Genomic DNA, 21,659 nt, shown 5'->3' on the forward strand with positions numbered 1-21,659 from the left:
GAGCTTCGAAAGAGTCGGGGGGGTGTCCCGTCGATCGCCGGTTCGAGACCCGATCACGGTCGCCAAAGAAGTCCTCCTCGCCCGGCCCCTGCAGCTGCCCTCCCGGCCGCTTGGACAGGCTTCCCGCAGTCCAGCCCGGAGTGGGTCCCACCAGCCCGGTCGCCTCTGGGGCGAGCGCCGCCCCACGGCGGGCCTGGGTCCACCCCCGCTCTCCGGCCCTCCGTGGAGCCCAGGCGGCGCCCCCCACCCCGCCCAAGTTGTGGCCTGCAAATCCCCAATTCCCCGGCCGCTCCCCAGACCCCCTTCGGGCCGAGCGCCGCCCCGCTCCCTGCAGGGAGACCCCCCGCCCTCCGGGCAACGGGAGCTCCGCGGAGAGGCGCGTCGCCTGCTTGGGCAGGCCAGGTTCCACCTTCGGCCCCGTCGAGCTGCCGGCAGGGGCACCCGAGGCCGGAGAGGCAGCCGGGGCAGGCCGGGCGGTTGAAAGATTCGCGGAGGCCGCTTCTTTGCTTCCTTTTACTGAGGATCATTTGAAAATACATAGAACCGAAGACAACATCGAAGTTTCTCTTTGTTTTTCTTTCTGGCCCCACAGACACAAATGGCCAGAATTCCAAAGCGCGATCGAGTCAATGGCAACAGAGGAACAAGGGCGGAATTCAGACAAGTTGGGTTTGGGAAAGAACAAAAACCACCCAGGGACAAAAGGTGAACCATAGAAACTGCGATGCCAGGAGGCACTTCCAGAACGGATGGATGAAGCCTCCCCACACACACACACACACTGCACACACACAAGCAGCAGCTGGTTTGTGTTGGGCAGGAGTTGCTAGACATTTCTCTCCCTCCCTCCCTCCCAAAACCTCCTGGCATTACTGGGGGATGAGACACTTTAGCTCCCTGGGCCAGTTTGAGGACAGAAAGCCCCGATTTAATCTGGGACCCCCTGCCTCAAAGCAGCCGGTGCCAGTGAGCAAGACAGGACTCAGAAGCAAAACGGGGAATTCACCCCTCAAAACCCCAAGGAAGCAGGGAAATTGTGCCTTTTCTGCCCCTCCAGCAGGGGGGATTTATCTGAGAGCTACTGTCCTCTGTGGGGTTAAAAAACAACAACGGGTCCCTTTGAAAAGTTCCTGGCCTTCCCTGCTTTGAAACTTGGATCTCAACTCCTCCAATTAAACCCCCGGAGTGGGAGGTGCACCAAATGCTCCCTTTTGCACACACAGACCCCTCGTCAGAAGAAAAGAGACCTGTTGCGTTCTTCAGGTGTTCCAACTGGCTAATCCCCGTCATCACCCCAAAATGCATCCAGCACAGGAATGCAACAGCAAGGAAGGATGAAACTGAATTATCAGTTGCTGTAGACATAGTGGCCTCACTGTTCAAAAGGTATGGCTGTGTGTGCCCACAACTATCTTGTCTTCCAGCTTCACACACACTCACACACACACTTGGAGTTTCCAGCCTTGCCCACGAGCCTTCCTTCCCAGCTGTAAATTGGATTAGTTTTATTTTAAGGCAAACTCAGGAAAAAGGGGTCAGCAATCACCAGGCTGAGCCAGGACAATCCCTACCTGAAAGGGAGCCTTGCTTCCCCCTGCCCTACAAGTCAAGCCCCCAGCCCAGAGGAATAATGTGGACAACTGAGGCCGGCACCCAGGCCTCTCCCTGGGGGAGGAACTATCATCGCCCCCTGAACAAGCCTTTCAGGGCAGCCAAGAAAGGGAGCGGCTGGCAGGAGGTTACTCATCTGGGGGGTGAAAAGGTGGCTTCGAACATGGACTCTGCCCCATAATACCTGATAACACAGGTGCTCTGGCCAAAGGGCCGTAACTTACAAATTGTTCCCAGGTATTTTATGGGAAGCAGTATATCACTTTGGTTATAAACGAACAGTAATGTTATAAGCTGAGAAAAATTTCCTCCAATGCCTTCCTTGTGTTCTTCCTTGTGAAGCAGAAGAGAAAAATACCTGTTTCACTCACCCCCAGCCTCAACACACACCAGAGGGAAGGAGGGAAGTCCTCAAAATCACACATAGCTCTTGCACTGCGTAATCCAGATACTTTTTATGCATGCATATGTGTGTGTGTGCATGTGTATGCACACCTGCTCACACATATATATACATGAGCTAGTTATCTGTATAATATGTAGCTATATACAAGACAATTTCCTGCTAAAATGTTTACAAGATACATTTTGAGACAGCGACCAAAAATACACCTCTGTTTGCATAGCGATTCATGCACACAGACCTCAGGATGCACAGAATTCATAAATACATGTAAATAATGTCTCCCTGGCATTTGTTTCACCCACATGCTCTCTAAGAGTCACAATCCGCTCTCTGGCTCTATTGGCAGCGAGGACCAGGCACCAATTCCTCCGCTGCCATGAAAGAAGGGGGGGGGGGTGCTTTCTGTAGTCCTGCCAAGAGTCCCTCCGAAGGGCATGAGCTGCGTTGCCCAAGACAGCCTCTCTGGGAGATTCTCTTCTGACCTCAATGGCCTCTGAACACACCAGGCACCCCCAAGGGAAGCCTGGGTGGAGACCAGGGCTAATCTGCCAGGGACTCTGCTGATGGCTCCTTGTAAACAGTTCAGCTGCTGCCTTACAGATTGTGTGTGGGGGGGGTCACTGCTGGTCTCTACCATGGCACCATTATGCCCAGAATGAAATGCCCCATCCCCATTGACCAGAGGGTACCTACCCAAGCATTTATGAAAAGGATCTGGCTTAATTTTCTTGTTCAAAAGCAACAAGACTTCCCTTTCAGGAACAGATCACTCACTCAGGATTGTGCTTTTAAGAAAGATCACTAGAGCAATATCCAAAATTCGACAGCCCAGCACAATTAAAGTGCACATTTGCACACATACACACTCGCACACGTACTGGATCTTTTGGGTGTCCAACCGATTATCCAAAATTCCACTTTGCCCCCAATAGCCCAGAGAAAACATTTTAAAAGAGGAGTTGGTTTCAAAACTCCAGAAACTTTGGTCTCTAAAGGCTCCCTTTCCTGTCAAGTGGTCTGGGGAGAATCTGAGAATGAAAGATCGGCAAGAATGGAGCAGGTAGCCTGGGCATGACTTTTCTTGTGTTTTCACCAATAACTGCACCCAGGTTGCACCTCCACACTGAGACGGCCTTGCTGTTCTCAGGATCACAAGAAACAACAAGTATTTTACTGAGAAAGTTGTGAAAGTGCAAAGAGAGGGAGTCTAATTTGTCTCCTGCTCCTCCCAACATCATCATCTTCCCCCTTAACTAAAAGATGTTTATCTACGATAACATTTTTGCCAAGGGTTCTTCCTCCCTGGGTTATACAATTTGGAAGTCAGCCACTTCCATTTCCTGAACTAATCCCTTTCCCTGGGATTTGCAGAAGGAAGCCACTTAAACGTTTGAAGCAACTGTAGAAATAGTAGCTAGAAATGAGCCATGATTGCAGACCTCCCTTCCTTTGAAGTCCAGCAAAGACATTACCCAGAATGGCAGAATTTTCTGCTTAGGTTCAACAGACAATGTTAAATATACACACATACATGTATCAATATATGTACCAGAAATGCACAGACACCTATGCACACAAGCTAACGGAGAAGGACAGGGGCTTCTAAGAGTTACTCTTTTTGTTACTTTCCCCCCTTCAAATGGAAGGGGTGGTTAGAAGCCCACAGGGGAACTGCAGCATTGTTTTGGAGACCAGGCCTTCCAAAGAAAGAAAGAAAGGGGGGAACAGCTATGGCTAAACGTCTTCTGGCTTGCGGGGGAGCAATTTCACAGCAAAAACGTGGGGACTTGCTTAGCCCAAGTGGAGGCTTTTTCCTGGCAGGTTTTGATAGGTACCGTAACAGAACCCCATTTTGCTTCTCTTGAAAAACACCTGAGTTTAAGAAAACCAAACCACCAACCCTTCTTCCCCTCCCAAGAAGCCGAGGTCCCTGCTGACTGGCGATTCTGGAGCCGGCCAGGAAGACGAGGCAGAGACCGGGCTGCAGCAGGACCAGGGGGGCTGCCTCTTCACCACGGCCCAAGCCAGGCGACTGAAGGGTGCCCTCGGAGAAGAAAGCATGGGGGAGGCAGATGGACACCATCCCACGGCAGCCGCAGGTGGAAAAGATGGAGCTACTTTGGCTGGAGAAAGGCCTCCTCCCTCTGGTGCTCTGTCAGAAAAAGGAGGAGGGAACCAGGCAGAAGGAACCTGCCAGACCAGCACAGGGAGCCACGTCCATTTCCATGAAAGCAGACACCCAACAGTCAATATGGCAGCAGGAATTTGGCACAAAGGCCTCCAAGAAAAGCTCCAGGGCAGCCTGATCCTGAAGGCGGCGGAGGTCTGCCCCAAGCTGGAAGGGCGTCAGCCTGGGGTGGGACGAGGTCCGGGGGGAAAGCCCCACGCTCACAACGCACGTGCAATGCAGGAAGATCTGAAGGGAGGGGGACACGTGAAGGACTGGCCAGTTCCTGCCGTCTTCTTAGTCTTCTTCTTCAAGGGCCCGTCTCCCGCTTCGAATCCAGCTCTGTGCCAGGCCAAAAGCCTCCTCCCCCAACCAAGACGGGAGAGGGAAGGGCCGAGCGCCTTCTTTGGTGAAGTGGACAGAGTGGCGAGGCCAAGCTTTCCCCTGCTGCCTCCCCGGGGGCTGGGACCCCAGGAAAGCCGCTCCCGGCCGGGACCCTTTGCATCCTCCATCCTCCATCCTCCTGGGGGGGGGGGGGCAGGAAGGCGCCTTCCCAAATCACTTGTTCTCAATGAGGGTCTGCACTTTGGAGACGAGTTCCCGGGCCAGCTGCAGGACCTGCTTGGTGTTGTGCCGCTCGGCCATTTCTGGAAGAGAAAAGCAGGAGGAAAAGAGTAGAGGAAACCTTACAACGGGGAAAGGAAAGCAGAGCTGGCTGGCTGGCTGGCTGGGGAATTCTGGGGGTTGAAGTCCACACGCCTCCAAAGTTCCACAGGTTGGAGGGCCCTGCCTTAGACCGCACCCGCTTTGGCGGGGGACGAAAACAGGCAGCCTCGGCCGCATCCCAGCCCAACAAAACCATCGTCGAGGGCGTCTCTCTGCTGACAGGCCCCAGGGAGGCTGGGAGGCACCTACCATTGAAGAACTTGATGATGTCCGTGAAGTCCATGTTGTTCTCCAGAATGATGTCCCGATACACCTCCACCAGGGCCAGGGCGATGAAGAGGCCGTAGCCAGGCGACGAGACCTGGGACGCCGCCCAGATGGTCTCCCAGACAGTGAAGACGTCCTCGTAGACCAGCTCTGGGGGGGGGGGAGGCGGAGCAGAAGCCGTGGGAGCTGCCAGGCCCCACACTGGTCCCCCAGAAGCCCCTCCTCCTTACCCCCGCCACACAGCCAGGCCCAGAGATCACACCCAGCGCCACAGGACACCTGTGCTCATAAAGCTGTGCCAAGCAAAGGGCTGCCAGGCCCCCTGGCTCCCCAACCGCCAGCCAGCCTCCCTGGGCCTCACCCACCATCCTCTCCCGAACTGCCCCCCAAGGGATCCTCGTGCCACTCCTGGCCCGCTCACCTCGCTTGAAATCCAAGAGGAACCAGCGATAGCAGAAGTAGAAGTGGGTGTAATCCCCGTTTTGGTGCATCAGTTCGAAGAGCTCCGAGTCCAGAATCTGCCGGAAAAGCCCCTTTGGGTCTGGGGGAGGACAGCCAGGCCGCAGCCCCCCCGCCCCCAGTGCTCCCCCAGCGGGGTCCAGTGCAGCCGCCTCCCCACAGCCGCCCCCGCTGCGACTGAAGCCCCTCCACCCTCCCCCACCCCGAAGCCTATCTGTTGAATGTCTCCCTGCCCCCCACCCAGCCAGGCCAGGCAGGCCGCGAGGACAGGCCCAGCAGGTGAGGAACGGCCGGCTGCCCCTCCGTACCTGGATGAGGGACCGCATGTTGGCGAAGTGGGTGTCCATGGCTCCTCCGTGGGGGAAGTTCTGGTTCATCCTCTTCATCAGCTCCGTGAAGCAGCTGAAGGTCAGGGCTTCTGCCGAAGGAGCCAGGAGGAGCCACATCCAGGAACCCCCTCAGCCCCCGTGGGCCCCTGAGCCCAAAGCCTCCCAAGCGCCAGGCTCCCCCGACCCAAGGACCCCCCAGTCTCCCTTCCGGTCGTTTCTCCCCCTGCAGCCGATGGATCTCAGGCTGCTTCAAGGGGACCCGGCCACCGCCCGGCCACTGAGCCACTCACCCTCGTCCAGGATGACCAGCAGAGGAGCCAGCAAGTCACACATGCCCTGGACGTAGCCCACCTCAATGTGGTGCCAGATGTAGCTGCATGGAGGGAGGGAGGGAGAGACCGTGAGGGGTCAGCTGCGGGAGGGGGAGGGAGGGGGGGGGAGGCTCTGCAGCAGAGAGCAGCCTCCCCCAGGGAGGAGCCCCACCTGCACATGACGTTCCGCAGCTTCTCCAGGTTGGCCGGGGAGAAGTACCAGTAGTTGCGGTCACACCTCTGCACGTCCTTCTCAATCCGGTGGAGGTTGACCGTGTAGAGGTCCAGGAGCTCCGGCTACGAGTCAGAGGCGGTGCGGGGGGAGACCGTTGAAAGGAGCGCAGAGCCCCACCAAGAGTGCCCCCCCCCAATGGGACTCTGGCCTCCCCAAGGGGTCCCTCGACTCACGACCACAAAGGGGCCCAAAGCCTCTGCCCGGAAAAGGGACGGAGGGGCCCGAAGGGGGAGCTCACCGAGTAGGCGACCCCCGAGGAGGAGACGGGGGAGACCTCGGTCAGGGTGAGGTCGGTGACAGCCAGGGAGTGCGAGTCCAGGCCCGGGTAGAGGCTCTCCATCTCGGGCTCCTCCAAGGGGTCCTCTTCGCTCCCCGGGGAGTCGGGCTGCTCTGCCCTGGGGAGGCCCCCGCTCTTTCCCGGGCAGCTCCTGGCCCATCCATGGGATGGAGGCGTCCAAGGGCCCCTCTGCCTCCTCCTCCCCTTGCCGCCCAGGGGGCTGCTCTCCCTGGCAGGCGGGGGCCCTTCCCCGCTGGCCTGCCCTGCCCCCTTTCCCTCCCTCCGGCCAGCTCTCTTCAGTGCTGAAGCTCCGCTCCGAATAGGCTGAGGCCACAGAGAAGTTCTGGGAGGAAGGGTGGCCGGAGTCGGGGGAGCAGGAGCCAGCCTCGGGGGGGCCCCCATTGGGCAAAGCCACTCGCCCGCCGGCCTCCAGCTTCCTCTCCGCTTCCGTCTGCTCCAGCTCCTCCACCGACTCAAACACCTGGCGAAAGGCAAACAGAGCCCACCAACCATGACGCAGCTGCCCTCGGGTTCCTCAGGGGAGCCTGGGCCGGCTGGTGGGGTCTCCCCAAAGGCTCCCTCACCCAGGAGGGGCCCCTCCCTCACCTGCGTGCTGCCGCTGGAGTCGCTCTGCAGCCGGCTGAAGTTCTGGGGGCCAAAACTGCTACTCTGGGAAGACTGCAAGGGGAAGGGGAGGAGGAGGAGGAGGAAGCCTCAGTCGGCTGGGCTCTTCCAGGTGGACAGAGGGAAGACTCAAACAGGAGCCCCCCCCTCCCCTTTCTGGCCTGGCCCAGGGTAAAGAAGCCGGCCAGGCCAAACCCGCCCATTGCATCCGGTGGCTTAAAGGAGATGCTTCTGGGACGCCCCAGAGGAGATGCTCACGCCACTGCTGATGGTGGAGTCCCGGTGCCTCAGGGGCTCCACGTGGGAGTCCAGGCTGGCCCCCGAGGAGCACTTGGCCAAGGCCGCGGCGTGTGACTCTTTCTCCCGCTGCCGGACGATGGCCTCGCAGCCCAGCCACTCGGCCATGGTTTGCTCGTAGTGGGCCCGGGTCTGTAGGTCCACCTGCCAGCAAGAGAGATGGGGGAATAGCACGGCAGGAGAGACCCCAAAGACGGAGAACCAAACGAACGAGGGCTCGGCGAAAGGAGATTCTGCTTGGAAGCCCTTCCACGGACGCCCCACCTCCAAGTTCCCGGGGCCAGAAGGCACACTTGGTTTCCTTCTCAGGAGCACCTCGGAGCCGCAGACGCCTTCAACCAGCCTCACCTCTTTCCTCTCGGCTTCCAACATCCCAAACTGATAGTGTCCCAGCAGGAAGGGCCAGACGGATTTCCGGATCTCATGCTGGATCCCTCCGAAGTAGACCAGCCGAAGCAGCTCCTTCTCCTCGTAGCTCTGCAGGGAAAGGGCCCTTGAAACGGGCTGGAGGGGGGCGCGGGGGGGGAGGGGAGGGGGTCCAAAGGAGGCATCGCTCTACCGTGCTGTCCTGGAGAAACGTCTCCCAGATCTCTGCCGTCAGCCCCAAGCTGGCATCGCAGGGCACCTCGGGGGACACAATGGCGTGGTTGACCAGCGCCGAGAGGTGCGTCCGGACGGTGGAAAGGTGTCGGCAGTAGGCCAGCCCTGGAACAGAGGATCCAGAAGGAGCAGGAGAGGCTCCCCCAAATGCAAGCAGCTCCCCTCCTAGAGACCCCAGTTCATCCCCACGCAGGGCGCAAAGGCGGCACTGGACGCCCCCAATTAGACCCAGAGCTGCATTTTCATCGCTCAGGGATCTGGAAGGAAAGCCTGGCTCGGTCTGAGAAATACTCACAGCCATAAAATGCCCGAGAGACGATTTGGTACTTCATGTTGTCACAGAGCAGCTTCAGGGGGGCTCTGCCAAGAGAGAGAGGAGGGGGCCGAGTCCCCTTTCTTGAGAGACTGAACTGGAGGGCAAGTGGAGTTGGGGCCGCCTCTTCCCCCTCCCTTGGTTTTTAAAGGGGCGCTTGCTTCATCGCCTCCTGGAAAGGCCGATACTCTCACGGGGTGCCAGGCTGCTCCTCACCCGCCCACCTTCTTCAGGGATTGCAGCCATGCCGTTCTTCGCCTCGCCTCCCCCAGAGCAAAAGGCCCCCAGGCTGCCCAATTCGGGAGCGGAGGCGCTTCATCCATGTGGCAGGGAAAGGGGACACTTGCAGGCCTTCAGCTGCCCCCATCCCGGGGCGCCCCAGCCCTGAGGCCCCCTTCACCTTTCATGGTTGCAGCCGTTCGACCGGCCGTTCTCGCTGGCTGCCCCCTGGGCGCAAGACGGACAGGAGGCCTTGCGGGCGCTGGGCTGCCACATGGAAGGGAGGGCACTCCCGGGCGCATCCATCAGGTCCTGGGCAGCTGCAAGAGCCGGAAATGGGCTGTTAATATTGTGCCGGGAGGAAGAAGCAGCGCTGTTCCAGGAGCAGAGAAAGGAAGCAAAGAGAAAGGCCTCCCTGGGAAGACAGGGGCACCCATCGGGCGAGGCTTTGATCATCATCCAATCATCCCCACCAGGCTTTGGAGGCAAAGTCAGGGAAGGGAGACCAACAGGAGATGCGTCCACCAAGGAAAACACCAGAGAGCAGCAGAGCGCAAGGCTCCCTTCACGCCAAGCATCCCACAAGTGTCTCATCCTGGATGATCCTGGAACCTGGACCAGCGTCTTCCAGCAACGGCTGCATCCCAAGAGGCCGCCCAGAAGCCCCACGCCAAGGCCCACCACGGCTCTCCGATCCTCCCGCTCGCTTCTCCTCTTGCAAACCAACCGGGAGCCAGAAGGTAACTTGGATTGGGAGGCTGCTCCTCTCCAAGATTAAGTCCTTCCCCGTTTGGGTGCAAGAAAAGGCACGGGGGGGTGGGGGTGGGGGGGGGGACAGTTTGCTCTGCTTTGCTTGTCCCCTCAAAGCTTAATGCAGTCTTACTTCTCTGTTATGCTGCACGGATGAATTTTTTATACCCTTCGTAAACCACCCTGGATACCTATGGGGGAAATACCTCCCGTAATATAATTGATATAAATGATTTCTGGGTTTCTAGATTCCATGGAAAAGTTCCTTGGAAAACTTAGCCAATAAAGTGTTCTGTTCTGTTGTACACGGGCTAAAGGCAGGCTAATGTGAGCTGATCTCAAAGACTGGATAGGATGCTGAAGCATTTTGTTCTAAGCAACAGGTGTAACCATCTAAGGCTCAACCATGGCGATTCCCCAACCAGGGCCAGCATCATTTCACCAGGTCGACGTAGGGTGTCCTGAATCACCCAGCAAAACTGCAGAAGAAGCCATAATTCGGGAATGGCAGCACGTCTGTCTTCTCAGCCAGAATTGAGGGCTCAACAAAACAGAACCGCCTTGTTTGAGGAACAAGGAAGTGCGAAACTCAGGAAGAGACTGACAGGGATCAAAGAAAGGACGTTTGCAAAGTCAAGAGCTTGGCCTGTGATGGCATCTGGAGTAGGCGAGGAAGCCCCTCCAAGATCACCTTCCCCTGAGCCCATCGCTTTCCCTTCTTCCATCCATCTTCCCGTCTTCATGCCTCAACTGGCAAATGAGGAGGTGTAATAAGAACGGCAGGAAGACTCATTCCCTCCCATGAGTTGATTAAATCAACACCTTCAGGTGTGCCACAGAGTATGACCTTCTTATTTTTCCTAATTCCACTTAATCTATCTGTATCTGATAAATGTTTTTACCTGTTTTAGTGAAGGCAAATCGAATTGGTTACTTAGATCTCTCCAATTGCAATATTGCCAGGAATAAAAGGCCCAATTCTGCCTCTTCCTCCCTCTTAGGCTTTCTGCCTCTGAAGCAGGTAGGGTGGGCTGAGGAAGAAACCCCCCCCACACACACCCATAAAGGGGGCGGAGAGACGGTCCCTGCCTTGCCAAGCCACAGATGCCAACACAGATGCCAAGCTGCCCAGCCTCAAGAGCCCCCTCTAGTGGGTGAATGGAATGTTACAGCCGTGCTGTCTGGACTCAGAGCTGGTGGGAGAAGGAAGGCCAGGAAGACTCAGGGGCCATTTGGGGATCACCACGACTTTGCCAGAGATCTGGGCCATCCAAGGCGTCTCTTGCCCAGAAGCACCAGCGTTGGCAGAGGTGGGGGCAAGGCAAGAGCCGCTAACCACAGCTGGAGGAGCAGAAAAAGGGGAAGTTTAAAAATGGCCCCAACCCATCCTGTTTAAGAAAGAAAGAAAGAAAGAAGAAAGAAAGAAAGAAAGAAAGAAAGAAAGAAAGAAAGAAAGAAAGAAAGAAAGAAAGAAAGAAAGAAAGACCCACCAAGACTTTGAACGTTTATCTCAGGGAGCATCCCTTCTTCCCTTTAGCAGGCTCTTGGGGCCGGAGGAAGAGGCAAATCTCCGGGAATTATAAGGTTTCCCCCAAAAGAAATGATCAGAAAAGGGATCTGAGCTCTCTTTTCTGACCCTCCCTCCCCACTTCTGTAACCTCCTCAAACTCTCGGCTTCCACAGGTCTTTTGCAAGGGAAGCACGAGTGACTGGGTGAGCTGGATCATGAAATGCCTCTGGGCTGCTCTCCCCCTCCCCCGAGATCCTTCTCGCCCCCAAAGTTACATAATGCCCATTTCCCCCACTGGCATTCAAGGCCACTGACAAAACAAACCAGAAACATTTTGCATTGAAATAATAGTAGAATGGGTTGCATTTCTGAACCGTGGGGCTGTAAGGTATCCTACCGTGCAGAAAACAAACCTCTGGGGAAGAAACCTCTGCTGCCCTTACCGAAGTCCTGGAGGCCTGGATAGAGGATCCGGAAGACGTAATCCGTGGCCTCCTCTTCCTCCCTGTCCGAGGAAGGCTCCCAGGGTCCCTGCAGGTTTCGCTTCTTCAGCCTCGGGAACACTTTCCCCTTTGGGAAGCAAAGCACAGAAGCGGAGGCCTCTCAGGGGGTCTGGAGCAGCCCGAGGAAAGCAGGGAAACGCTGCACCCGACGCCTGGAGGCCTCTCTGGGTAGAGCCACGGCCTCCGGCATTCAGGCGGCCCCGAAGAGGCTTCAGCTGCCGAACCGGCACCTCGGACAACAGCAGGCAGGGCAGCCCGTCCAGGCAAGAGGCCCCCTGCATCCACCCAGCCCCAGCCGCAGGGGTGCAGCAGCTCCAGCCCAGCCTCACCTTCCCCCTTTGCGACCAGAGGGGGGGATCCAGCTGGCCGTGGGGCAGCAGGCCATTTTCCAGGCAGGAGAGGAACTGAAGCAGATGCCCTCCCTTCGGGAACCTCAGCGGAGGGCGCTGGATGCCATCTTGGCTGACCAGGACAACGGTGCCCCCGCTGTCTACTGTTGGCATGAGGGACAAGGAAGGAGGACGCAGGAAGAGGGCAGGTTTGGCCCAAGGGAGCCCAAGAGAAACTGGGCCACCTCCAGCAGGCCCGGCCTCTCCCCACCCCCAAGCCAAGACAGCAGTGGGCTCCCTGCTCTCCACCCAGGCCCTCTCAGAGCTGTGCAGGGCCAGCTCCAGGCCGGGGCAGCCGCCGCCTTACCCTGCTGGTGGCAGTGAAGGTAGACGATCTCTTCCAGGTGAATGGTCATGGCGTAGTCCCAGTAAACGCTGCAGAGGGAAGACGCAGCGCCCGGCAAAGGCACCTTAACAGCCACGGCATCCCCTCCCCCCCGCCGTGGCTGAAGCATTCCCAGGCCGCGGCTGAGCCGGGGGGGAGCCCAAGGCAGGTGCACTCGACCCACGAATTTCTCTCGCACCCAATGCAGGGAAGGGGCCGCGGGGGACTCGTGCGGAAGAGCGCAGGGGGACCAGCCACCTTTTCTCGTAGTCCAGGTCGCCCACAGAGCCGTTCATCAGCTGGTTTGGGGTCCACTTCAGCGTCATCACGTCGGCTGTCTGATGAAGGGATAAATAGCCCGGAATGGCTTCCATGTCGTCTCGCTATCGGGAGGGAAAACAGGAGGCAGAACTGACTTACGACCGTGTTTCCCTAGTGAGTAAATGTTCAGCGTCCAGAAATCATGCAGCAGCTTCACATTAAATGATAATCGGAAGAAGGTTCTGGAAAACCTGCAACGCTCTTTGGAAAGGATGTTGCCCTCCACCGCTTCTCTTGCCTCTTGCAAAGAGCCCCACAAGCAAACAACCAGTCCCCAAAATTGCAGGTGGCATATGGGAGGCACCCAGGGGAGGCAAAGCGCCCACAAGGCCTGCTGGGGGTCAGGCAACCCAACCGGCCCCTCCCAGGCTGCTCACCGGCTGCACCAAGACGTTGTTTTTGCCGTACAAGAGGGTGGCCCTGGAGTTCTGGTGCAGCGACTCTACGTAATCCCGGGCGGACAAGGAGGGCCGGTCATCCACGCTGCCACTGGAGTGCCTTTTCTGGATCTAGGAACCAAAGGGCCGGGGGGGGCAGGTTGCAATCTTGCTTTTCCAAACAATTGGACTATTCAATCTGGGTGCCCAAATCTAACCACTGACATTCCCAACTGAGTTGGAATTTTGCTGCTTTCTCTCTCTCTCTCTTTACCCCCTTTTTGCACTTTTCAATCCGTGGGGTGGGGTCTTGCCTCTTTCCCCCCAGAGGCACCGGGTTCAGGGATGCAGCCCAGCCCAGCTGACCCTCAGCTCCCCTCTGAAACCTACACAGAGTGCAGGGCGCTTGGTGGGCGAGTCTTGCCGGCAATGGGAGCTGTGGATCCGGTGTCTCTGGACCAGCTCGTCTGCTGAGGGATCGGTCCAGAAGTGATCAGCCGTCTTCATCTTAGTGTACTCCAGGGCACAAGGACCCACTGCGGGTGCAGAACAAGGGAGGACCGGTTTGAGAGAGGGAGGGAGGGAGGGAGGCGTTGGGTCTTACGTTCCCCTCCTTCCGTCTTTCCACACCCCAAGACCCTCTGGTTGGGTGTGGACTGCAACCCCTGAATGCCCAGCCAGCCTCCAGCCCCTTACCCAGCAAAGAGGCCAGGATGGGTCCATCAACGGGGTCCATGAGCAAAGCCTCCTTCTCATAGTATTTGCTGCAGGGAGGGGGAAAGACACCCAGGGCTAAGCAGGCGAGGGGAGAAGAGGCTCCCCAACCGTCACTCTTCTTCTTCCTGTATTCCGCCTATTGCAGAACCTTGGGCTGGTCTGGGCCACCTGGTGAGTCCAAGGGGCCCAACGGCCGAGACGGCAGCAGCAGCGCCCAGGACTGCCAGCCAAGGGCCAGCGCCAGGGCGGAGGAGACCTTCACCTGCTGTTTTCCACCAGGTAGTGCACAATTTTGTCCAGGACCTTCTCAAAAAGCGCCGTCCGGATCCAGAGGTGCTTGACTGCCTGCGGGGAGAGGCTGGGGGGCTTTGGAGCTTTGCGGGCGCTTTCCTGCAAGCTGGAGCCCTGGTTTCGCCTGGAAGGGGGCCAAGAAGAAGGAGCCCCACGTTCACCATCACCGGGGATCACGGCCCTCCCCAAATCAGAGCTTCTATCTTTTGGGAAGGTGGGTGTTTTGCCTGCCTGATGCACCCAGGCGCCCTCAACCAGTGGGCCAGGCAGGGAATCTGAACCCCAACCCCAGAGGCTTCTGGTGGGAGACCCCCTTCCACACTTTGGCTGAGAAAGCAGCACCTTCCATGGGGCCCCCGGAAACGGCTCCACTTGCAGAAGACTCCACTTTTCTAAATTACGGTCAAACCAAAGGCAAAACCCCCCCCCACCTCACAGGGGTGCAGGAGCTGAGCGGATGGCTTGGGTTAAACTCTAGCTGGGGACACACACACACTCCAGGCAGCGCTCAGCACCAGCGAGCCAGACGCCATGGAGGGCACACAGCCTAAGCAGGGCTGAGCCGGTCCGACATGAATGCATCTCTCAGCACCGGCCAGGCCCGCAAAGCAGCCAAACCCGACTATTTCCCCAACAGGCTTTCCCTGCGCAGCTGCAGCTCACGTGCTCTCGATGAGCTGCTCCAGGGCTTGCACCTTCCGGGAGAGCTCCTCGGCGGGTGGGAAGCTCTTGCCCACCTTCATAAACAGGGCAGCCATCTTGTTGCTCCGCAGGAAACCAGCTGCCCGGCGCTTGAGCCCGTGGAGGACGCAGGCTTCGACCGCAGCTGGAAGAAAAAGCCCCAAACCTGAGCAACCCCCCAGGAAGCGAGGCCTCTGGCCGAAGGTCCCCTGGCGAAGCTCAGCTGTGGAATGGCCACCTCCACACCATCCTTAGCCAGCCCCTCCCCAGGAACTGCCTTTTCCCCTGGACAGGCTGGAGACTTCTTGGGTGCACTGACAGCTTCCTCCAAGGAGCCCCCCGTGAAGGCTGTGGATCAAGGTTAAGAGCTTGGCTGACCACACCGACATTTCTTAAGGCCTTTGGATGACCCACAAACACACACAGACACCCACGTTGCTTCTTTCCTCTCCAGCTTCTCCTTTTGGGCACTGTGCAAAGCTGGCTCTCTTGAAGCTGGACATTTCACCATCCAGCGTGGTTAGTGCTTACAGTACTCTTAATTGTAACAATAACTTTTAAAACTCGGCTTTTGCTTTTAAACTCTGCTTCCTGCAGGCAGAGCGTAAGTCAAATAAATAGGTTCCTTTTCTCGTACTTTGCTTTGTCCCCAAGGTGCCAGGTACAGGCGGAGACAATGGGCTATTGATTTTCAGGCCAGCCTCCAAGAAGCCGACCATTGGCCTGCAAGGAGCTTGCATGGCAGCCAGCAGCTCAGTAGGCCCACCGACCAGGTGGAGGACACCCCCACCCCACCCCCACTCCACCCCCACGTTCCTTGGCGGGAAGGACAGAAAAGGAGGCCTGGATCGATTCAGCTTACCGCAGAAAGAAATGATATGGCTGCTGTCTTCGTGCACAAACTTCCTTGTGACGGCTTCCTCCATTATTTGCTTGACCTGCAAAAAACAAAGTTCAGCGAAAATGGATAAGTGAAAAGAGATTTCTCTGCCAAGAAAACACTCGCTGGAAATGCAAGAACCGAGGGGCCTCTAGATGTTCCCACTGGTGCCCCCCCCTATTTTCCCAACTTGTCATTAAAACAAAAACAAAAACCCAAGCACTTTTTTCTCCAGCCAAGTTGAAGCAACAGTGCTGAACAGAAGGGAATTTTCTTGTGGCTCAGGAAGCTCCTAGTCTGAATTAGGGACTTTAGAGACCAGCGACCTCCAAACCCCTTTGTTGCTTTGTGGGAAAAGGACAGCAGGCCCTGAGCGAGCCCCCCTTAGCCAGGCTCACATACTGCAACAAACCAGAGTTGGCTGAATGAATCACAGCTACTAGGCATAAAGCCACAGTGCGTAAACGATGTTGTGTCATGTGTGGACTCAGCAACACCCTCTCTCTCCAGGCGTGTTTCAGGCGTGGCCGTTGCAAAGAGCGGAAGGGGAGAAAAGTGGGCCGAGAGCAGAACCCAGGACTGTCCCTCTCTTGAGGGCCAGGGGAGGGGCAAAGGGGAGGCGTCCATATTCCTTGAAATGACCTTTGCTTTCAGGTGGTCTGCAGGATGCAGCTGTGGGAGAGATTGAAGGCCGTTCCGCAGCAGGAAGGCTCTCCTGCCTTGGGCAGCCCCAAGTCCCGATCAGGCACACAGAGCCCAGTTGCTCCCCTGTGGCACAGAGGTTGGTCACACGAGCCCAAGGCAGCAGGGAGGGGGGGCGAAAGAGATGCCGTGTGGGGAAAAGTGACCGGCCAGCCCTCACCCGGTCAAGCCTGATGGGCTCAAGGACAAAGCCAGGCGTGCAAACAGCAGTTTCACTACCGCCTGGCTGGAATCAAGCCCCTCCGGAAGGGTTCTGCAGCCGCCCCTCCCCCTCCCTTTGAAAAAAATAACCGGCCATTTATTCCGGGCACAGCATCCCTTCCCGTTGCTATGGCAACCTTAGTGAAAGGGAGAGGCATTCTGCATCCCATGGGCTGGCAGCCCCTCCCTGAGGCCAGGACCCTCATCTCCGGCCGAATCCTCTGTCTGTTCCACCTGAAGAGGGGGGACAAGGCAGGAGAGACGGGGCAAATGGAGAGGAGGAGCAGGCCGAGCACGGAGCCACGCGAGGGAGCCCCGTGCTTCAGATCAGAGAGCGATGCGGCAGGGTGGCCAGGCTCCTGGTTCCAGCCTCAGGCTGACACCCCCCAATCCGATCCCATTCCCAGTCGAGTGGCCAGAGTTTGCTCCCTTCTGCCCAAAGGCCAATGGCTGCTGGGCAGGGGAGGCAGCATGAGGACCAAGAGAGCTGTGGTTTTTTTCCAGCTTCCTTAAGAGGAAGGAATGGGGACCCTCCCTGCAGAAAAGCCCCCGGGGCACTTCAGGGCCCTTTTGCACCCAGGAGCTGCTTCTCACAGAGAGAACGGCAGCCCAACTGGGACATTCCTTCGGTTCACTTTTCCAAATACCTTGCTAGGCCCTTCATGCAGTACATTTGGGGCCTCTCCCAGCCCTGGTGCCCATCAGCTAAGCAGGCGGGGACTTGCTTGCCCATCTCCCAGAGCGGCACCTCCGTCCTGCCGAAACAACCTTAAATCTTGCCGGGGAGGTTTTGCCACATTCCCCAGCGGGCTCTGCTCTGGAATCCCTCATAAAAGTGACACCTGAACGAGGTTGCGAGATCTCGGCCTGGGCCTCCCTGCCCCATCAACACTTCTGCCTTTTAAGAAAGGAAACACGTCCCTGAGGGAGGGGGGTGGCCTGGTTTGGGGAAGGACCCCAGGGGCACCAGTGGCCGACAGCCCCTCTCCTGTGGCCCCAGGATGGGCAAGAGCAAATGTTTGAGCCCCTCTTTTTCCCCTTTGCGGGGACGGGGGCAATTTTAAGAGTTTGGCCCGTTTTGAAGGAAGCGGCTAGGACCCTACTTAAACCCGAGACGCTGATCTGCTGCGCTCAAGACACGCAAGGTTGGGTCAGGAGAGTCCCCGTCAGATGAACCGAAAGCAGCTAAGCAGGTGTAGCTCTGCACTCCAGGCTCGCAACACAGCAGGAAACCTCGGCCAAGCCCTGTGGGTGTGAAGTCTAGCCAGCCCCAAAGGCTGATCTTTAGCGGGACTCTTCTCCTAGCCACTTGCTGCCCTGGCTAACAAATGGCCTGCTTATGCAATCCCCTTTCAAGCCTGCCTGCCATAAGCTGTCATCAGCCTGCACCGCCAATATCCTGCAGGAGCAATCCAAAAGGGATCCTTTTGCAGACGAAGGACCTAGCGGGATCCTTTCAATTGGAAAAAAAATGGGGAAAGAAAGGAAGTGAACAGCACCTGCACTATTCCCAGCCTTGAGTCACTCTTTGCTCTGCATCACACAGCAGAAAATCGGCCGTGGAACAAGTGAAGGACAGACACTCCGATTCTTACGAGACCCTGGATGGGTTGGGGGAGAAGTTCCTGAGTTTTGCATGAAACGCTGCTCAGAATCGCGGCACCCAAAGGTTCGAAGCCCTTCCCTCCTTCCAGCTGTCGGAGAGGGGGAGGAGCCGGTCCAGGGCCTCCAGCCTTCTCACACCCACAAATGACTAGGTTTGGGGGGGTGCACTCCTGGGTGCAAGGGGGGCTGCCTGACGTCACTCAGCTTGACGTGATTCTCCTCTCAGAATCACAGAATTCTGCACACGCTTGCAGAGTGTGACGCACGGCTCCAGGTGCCCCCCCACCCTCCGAGGGTTGCACTTGCTGGCACTCAGGCCCCTGGATTGTTTCGTGTGCCTGGTGCTGACTCGTTAGAAGGCAGCCGTTCCCATGGAAACAAGCTGACATGATCAACCCAGAAGCTGCACCACCGGGCAAGGATGGGAAGGAGAACCAGGGAGACGGGACTCCCCCCAAATGCCTGCAGGCCCCACGCTGAGGGAGGGCTTCCTCCTCCAGCAGAAAGCCAAGGCTCTCCCCTTCAGAGGAAGAGAAAGGGGGCGTCGGAGGCAGCTTCAGCAGCCTCTGCTCCTCGCCACGGGGAGGCAGGAACCTCAACTGCCTCTCCATCCAAGGAAACAGACCTCGCTGAACGCTCCACAATGGCCCACAAGACAAAGGACCTCTCCGCATTAAGGTAGCCTCCAAAGTGCCCTTGGGGCTCTGGGGAAACAGCAGGACGTGTGGTAAGGCTGTACATTAGTAGCAGAGATGTCATTCTATGAGTTGGTGCCCTGCTGAAGGACGATAATCCGAAGAGAGGCCATGGCCGAATTCTAGTAGCATTTACCTCCTGCAGCTTTAGAAGAACTAAAAACGTAAACATTTGTAACCTGGTACCCAGCTAAAATCATTGCGGGTTAAATGACGCTTCATCAGTCGCTCAAATAAACTCGCAGCCCCAATCATGTCCAGTATTATGCCAGCTCTGCCAACAGTCCCCCTGAAGCTCGGCTGGCAGCCCACGCAAGGAACGCTGGGCAGCCAATGAGCTGGAGGGGCTGCGCTGGCAATTCATCCCCCTCTGCCAGCCTCAAGCCCACAATTCAAGCGGACGAACAGACGGTATCAATGGCTGCAGACCAACTGCCAGGCCATCAATCACACCCCAGAAAGGGGATGCCAAGAATAGGCCGTAAGAGCAGGCACAATGTGCCCGGTTCATCATTAAGGAATAAAACAAGGGAAGCTCCTGGCTGGCAGGCCAGTGAATTAAAAGATGGTTAAAAGGAGGCGGCAGAATCAGCCTGGCCAGCGCTGCTGTGAAGCCCGCCCACCCCAGGACCACCAATGGGCAAACCTGGCACAGGGCGGAAGCAGGAGAGAGTTGGCAATCCGGGGAGTTTCTTCCTGGGCCCAAATTTTGGTCCAAACCCTTTTTAAAACTTGAAGCCAGTATTTATCATGGCGGGAACAGTTCCAGGTCATGAGCTCCCTTGCCCCTTCAAAATCTGCCCCCCTCCAGGGACGCTGCCAGGGGGCAGCCCGGCGCCTCCTGCCTTGCCCTGAAGGCCACCGAGGGGAGGAGGACGCGAGCTCAGCCGGGGCCCTTAACCAAAGCTCCCCAGGCCCCAACCCCGCGCCAGGCCCCGGGCCCTTGCTGGGAAGAGCCGCCTTGGCCCTGGGGGCTGCCGTGCCCCTCCGCGACGCCGCGCCCTTCGCCCAGGGAGGCCGGGCCGGCCGGGCCGCGGAAGGACCGCTGAGCCCCCGGCCAGCAGGTGGCTCTGCTCGGGCAGCCCGGTCCGGGAGGCGCTCCGCTTATGCAACGGAGCCCCAGCCGCGGCAGCAGGGCCGGCCGGGGCTCAGCGGCGAGGGGGCTGGCCGGGGCCCAGGCGCGGGAGGGGCCGGCCGGGAGGAGGCCGCTCAGGTGGGCTTCTCCGGCGCCCGGACTCACCTCCTTCTTGGCGGTGCGCAGGAGGCGCTGCCGGGTCTCGGCCTCGGCGGGCAGCAGCAGCAGCGAGGCGGGCGCCAGCGAGCGCAGGGTAGACGAGCCCCCGGACGTCGCCCCGGAGCCCGCCGCCCGGAGCCCAGCGCCGGGGCCGCCGCCATCCTGCTCGCCCGCCCGCCCCTCCGCCCGTCCGCTGGCTGGCCGGCTGGCCGCGGGGAAGCAGCTGGGAGGCCGGGCGAGGCGAGGCAACGCCCCGCCGCCTCCGCCGCTACGCGCACCGGGCTGGGCAGCAGCAGGAGGAGGAGGAGGAGGACCCTGGAGCCCCTCCCTCTTCCTCCTCGCCCGCCCCAGCTGGCCGCGCCTCCGGCTGGCAGCGGCTCCCCGTCCCGCGGGCGGCGGAAGTGCCTCCTCCTCCTCGGGGCCCAAGGGGGCTCTTTCCCTCTTCACAACGGCCCTGCGGGGCTGGTTAGGCGAGAGGAACGGCGCCAAGATCGAGGGTCCCTGCGCCACCGCCGCCCCACACTGGGGGGCAGGGGGGGGGCACTAAGCCATGGCTCGTTCAATTGGGGCCTGTGGAATAAACTGAGCAAGTTTCTCCTGGGTCCTGAAAGGCCCAAAAGTCTATTTCAAGGTGAGCCTCCTATTGCCTCCCAAGACTGGAGGGGGAGGGGCTGCCAGGCTCCTTCACTTGGAGCAGCTGCCCTCCCCCTTTTCTCTGCCCGATTCTGGGGAGACCCGGGCACCGGACGGGCAGTGCTGCTGGGCAGGGCAGGGGGCACCTTGCTCCAGGTGGAAGGGCCCGAGAGCAAATGCCAAACTTGACTCTCCAGCAGGTACCGTCAGAACAGGCCAGGCATATCTGTGTCTCCCGGGGGGGGTGAAGGAGATTGGGGCTTTCTTGCCCTTTGCCCTTCCCAGCTTGAGTTGCCCAGCCCCCCACCCCTCCCCTCCCCTCCCTCCTCCCAGGCAAATGCGCATCAGCTTGGCCACACCTGTCAAGCCCATCGCTTTGCGTGAAGGAAGCCTCCGCCGTCCAGGCCGGTTGGGCTGAAAGGGAGCCTGGCTGGCTCCGGCCTGGGCCCAGGCTGACCAGGGCAGAGCGGTCCAAGGGCCGCCGGGGGCTTCATGCTCAGTGGAATCAGGCTGAGCCTAGCAAGGGGAAAGGGGACCTCCCCCCCACCGCCTGCCCCTCTGACTGACACATTCATAAATGGAGCTGTCGAAGCTGAAGGGAGATGCGAACATCCAGCTGACAGGTGGCAGAGGAGAAGGGGAGGCAGCCACCCAGGCGTGGCTGAATGGCCGGCTGCTGCCCAGGCGTGAAAAGGTGTGGTGTGCGCCAGAGCAGAGAGCCCCGGGCATCTCAGGAATCGACCCACCTCTCGGGGGGCTTCTTCCTGGTCTGGTCCAGGGCTGCCAGAGAGCGAGGCCTCCGTGAGCAGAGCGAGGGGAAGCTGGTGCCTTGGCCTCCCCTTGGCCGGCAGTCTCCAGGTGTTTCTCCCCAGTGGGAAAGGCAGCTGCCCCTCTAGGTGCCCTTGGGTGGATGCCAGGGACAGCTCACCTAACCCAGCCAGCAAGGCCTGCCTGGCAAGGGGGTTGTGCAGGAGAAAAGCGCCTGAAGTCAGCGCAGGTGAAAGAGCAACTCATTCCCCCCAGGAGTTGTGGGCTCCATCACTGGAGGCTTTTAAGAGGCTGGG

At 58.6% G+C, this 21,659-nt stretch overlaps 1 protein-coding gene across 1 annotated transcript; it reads right to left on the reverse strand.

Moving 5' to 3' along the window:
- Positions 1–499: 499 nt before the first annotated feature.
- SGSM1 (small G protein signaling modulator 1) lies at positions 500–21,324 on the reverse strand. The gene is given in 26 exon segments (XM_026685472.2): positions 500–4,831; positions 5,100–5,267; positions 5,539–5,635; positions 5,885–5,994; positions 6,196–6,278; positions 6,389–6,513; positions 6,690–6,993; positions 6,995–7,209; positions 7,335–7,406; positions 7,611–7,793; positions 7,998–8,126; positions 8,209–8,354; positions 8,545–8,609; positions 8,963–9,101; positions 11,485–11,611; positions 11,874–12,037; positions 12,241–12,308; positions 12,517–12,641; positions 12,957–13,088; positions 13,347–13,492; positions 13,653–13,720; positions 13,936–14,088; positions 14,628–14,790; positions 15,508–15,583; positions 19,969–20,484; positions 21,163–21,324. Coding segments are annotated over 26 exon segments (3,825 nt in total). The 3' UTR covers positions 500–4,742.
- Between the last annotated feature and the right edge of the window lie 335 nt (positions 21,325–21,659).

This window comes from Notechis scutatus, chromosome 13 (assembly GCF_049901735.1).
Source record: "Notechis scutatus isolate UNSWTSFEM ecotype Mainland chromosome 13, rNotScu1.2, whole genome shotgun sequence".
Taxonomy (NCBI): Eukaryota; Metazoa; Chordata; class Lepidosauria; order Squamata; family Elapidae; genus Notechis; species Notechis scutatus.